Source organism: Anguilla anguilla, chromosome 14 (assembly GCF_013347855.1).
Source record: "Anguilla anguilla isolate fAngAng1 chromosome 14, fAngAng1.pri, whole genome shotgun sequence".
Taxonomy (NCBI): domain Eukaryota; kingdom Metazoa; phylum Chordata; class Actinopteri; order Anguilliformes; family Anguillidae; genus Anguilla; species Anguilla anguilla.
In genome coordinates this window covers 10,412,692-10,415,996 of record NC_049214.1, presented here as the reverse complement: position 1 = coordinate 10,415,996, position 3,305 = coordinate 10,412,692, and the positions used below count along the sequence as shown (strand labels likewise).

Below are 3,305 nucleotides of genomic sequence, written 5' to 3'. Positions count from 1 at the left end.
GTCCAGCCGAAAAATGGACCTAAAGTACTCTTATCCATACCACAAGACTCTAAATGTCTCCTCAACATGCATACAACCAAAGGGACTTTCTGGAGAGCATCTTTCTACGATATGTTTGTGTAAGCTAGCCAGGTCTTGATTAACCCCCATGGGGCTCCCTCAGCAACAGCTGATAAATCATAAAACACTCTTGTGTGAAAAAGAAAACAACGTCCCTTCACTGAAGCATTCCCTCACAGGCAAACATTAGTAGCTCCTCGGTGTGCAATATTTTAGGGTGCTTTCAGATGTATAATTTAACTTCAGCAGTGACATATTTAGTAATACAGCCAGTCCCCTAATTTCCAAAATTCATAATTTTTTTTTTTTTAAACAACAGAAAATGTTTTTATTGTCTAAATTAAATAATTTTATAAACTTCTTAATGCTTTGTGAAAGTGGCTTTCAGATCAAAGTTATGGCATAATTAAGTGAGGTTTAAAAATAATAATTTTGAACCATTTACCCCTTGCAATTCACATCCCTAAGTCTTCATTATACTGTAAAGTCACCAACAGAGAGTCACCACATTCAAGGTGAAAAAATGTACAAATTAATTCCACACTCAGAAGATTAACTATTCAAACAGGTTCTCCATATGTTAGTCATACTGATTGGATTAGAAGGAATCATCCCTTTCTGTCAACTAAATCCCAGTCCCTTAGTGCACAACAAAAGCCTTAAAATGAGAAAATGTTATTCAAACACACAAAAGGAAAAACCAAAACCAAGTTCAATAAGTTTTCTTTCATATTTTATTCTAAATTTTAATTGTTATAAGTAGATGTTTTTACATATGTTGGATACCTTACAAGAAAACAAACACAGCTAGACACAGCTAGGGCTTAACGTTAACACATATAAGTAAGGTTGGTTGGTTGGTTGGTTGGTTGTTTGGTGGATCCTTATGTCCCCCTACACTTCCCAGCAAGGTCGGTACACCCTTCCCACCATGCATCTCATCGTGTTCCTCCTGGCGATTGCTATGCCGGAACTCACGTCTTGGTCTGCCCCCCTGCGTTCCATTGTCATGATGTTCTCAGGTGGCTGTGCAGCCTCTGGATCTTGGAACTTGTAAAGTGAGAGTCCTCGAGCCAGAGCCCTGGCACCCTTCCAAATGCCGGTGTCGACGACGATGATCTTTAAGTCCCCTCCCTTAGTAGCCTTGCCGATGGCCAGCACCATGTAGCGACTTGCTGGCAGAGGACTTAGGCCATTATCCACCTCCTCTTCACTCAGGAACGGGCTGAGGACATCTTGCTCAGAGCTGCCGTCTTCCATCTTGGTCGCAGACATGGCCCGTGAGCTGGCGTAGCTCTCCGACAGCAGAGTCATGATGAAGAGGATGCAGTAAGAGGAAGGCTTCATTTTGTTGGTGCGCAAATTGAACGCCGCTCCCAGAATATGAATCTTTATGACTCGCACTTTCCTCTGCTCGCTTGTGTCTCAGAAATGACTTCTGATCGGTCATTTGGCCCCTTTTTATTTGCTCAAATTTCCAATACTGGCCACGTCGCAAGGTGAAGAGTATCACCATGTTTGGTATTCTTTTGTGATCCAGGAAGTCAGACAACAGTCCAGAATAAGTGGATGAACAGACCCCAAGCCGAGCATGAGTGGTTTGTTTGGTGCAAAGTAAATTATAGTATGAAGTCAATGCAGGTGGAACAGCATGGAGGTATTGAATTAGAGGATTAAGTGTAGGATCTAATGCTGAAGACTTTGCTCTTTGAAACAAAAGAGAGGATTATACGCCTTCTTATGTGCGTAGCAACAAAGATAAGATGTTGTCTTTCTCCCCATGTGTCTGACTGGTACAAGAGATTTCCTGCATGGCCCTGTAATACGTATGATCATGTTTCGATGTGGCATTTCAGCCTCGTAAAGAGCAAAGTGACTTTGGAGACCTTTGTGAGTTGGCAGGCAATGTACTCAAAAGACTCATTATTAATAACAACGAATGCTGCTAGGTGACTCATTCTGTTGAGGCATTGTTCTAGGGAATGAATGGGCTTTGCGGTTTGGTTTTAAATCCAGACTTTACCAGTGCTGAGTATAGCAGTTACACAGGGTGTCAAACAAGAGCACACAGCTTTTGTATTTACATAGCATTTACATTGAATCCATGTATGCATCTGGATATATACTGAAGCAATCCACGTTAAGCAGCATGCTCAAGGGTATTTATTTATTTAGGTATGTAGTGAGAAAAATAATTTGATTTTGAATAATGTTGGTTCAGGACAGAATGTTGAACAACAATACGGTTTTTCCATAGTCGTAACCAAGGCCAAGGAAAATGAACCAAAAACACAAACTGAAAAGGTGACAGGTTCCCTGTTCATGTTTCCACTCCATTTCTTTTCCCTGACCACTCCCACCCACTGTCAGGGCCAACCAATCAGGGAAGAGGAAGAGGTATTCCATCACTGTTTTGACAAGAATTCTGCAGAAAGAAGAAAAGTAAACAGTTGTTCTTGAAGAATTGGCAGTCTTATATTGCCAACAGTATAAAATATTTATCTTTATCCTGTCTTGGGATTAGTCCGCTAAAATACGTAGTCATAACTTACTGGAATAGCCATGAAAATTCCCAATTGCTGGAAGGTTCACAGTGGGCATTGCTTATTATAGGCCATACTGTGTCTAGTTCTCATTGCCGTTAAACTCCGCACTCACTCAAATGGTAAAATAGTCACTTTTTACCATTCTAGCAAAACTGAATAACTGCTTAGTATTTACTTTTTATTATGAAGCCAGCATCACTGTTTTTCTTTAAATGGCTTAAGCATTTACCTCTAGGGTGTGTGCAGAGGCTTTAGACACTTACAGTGTGGAATAGAGCAATCATATAGTTGACAGTACAAGTCCATTATTTCCTGGCACACAGAGAGGAAAAATTGGTGGGGGGGTTAGGGGGCAGGGGACTAAAGAAACATTTAGTTCCTTTTGCGGCAATTTCTATTTTTTCTCCCAATTTGGAACATCCAATAATATTTATATGTTCGTCTCATGGCATCCTCCCTCGCTGAGGGAGTGCGCTGGCACCCTTCTTTTCACTCTGCAGTCTTGGAACCGCAGAGTCAGGGCATCAGAGGGCTGCATCAGCAGGGATCTGACTGGCTGTACAAGTCTGTCTTGTGTGATGTGATAAGCAGTACCCTGAGTGCTGAACCTCTCCCTCCGTGGTTGGTGCGATGGCCAATTGTGTAGACCCTGTCATCCCTTAGTCACAGTCAATGCAGTCAGTGTTCATTTCCAGATAT

The 3,305-nt window shown here is 41.6% G+C and overlaps 1 protein-coding gene across 1 annotated transcript; it reads right to left on the bottom strand.

Annotated features, from left to right (window-relative positions):
• Window positions 1-776: 776 nt before the first annotated feature.
• On the bottom strand, window positions 777-1,517 carry pmchl (pro-melanin-concentrating hormone, like). The gene has a single exon (XM_035391868.1). It carries the CDS (start codon window positions 1,405-1,407, stop codon window positions 955-957), a length of 453 nt encoding a protein of 150 aa, XP_035247759.1. The 5' UTR covers window positions 1,408-1,517; the 3' UTR covers window positions 777-954.
• Between the last annotated feature and the right edge of the window lie 1,788 nt (window positions 1,518-3,305).

Excerpts from the sequence above, each read along its gene's own strand:
- pmchl (XM_035391868.1), bottom strand. The coding sequence starts at position 1,407 with ATGAAGCCTTCCTCTTACTGCATCCTCTTCATCATGACTCTGCTGTCG.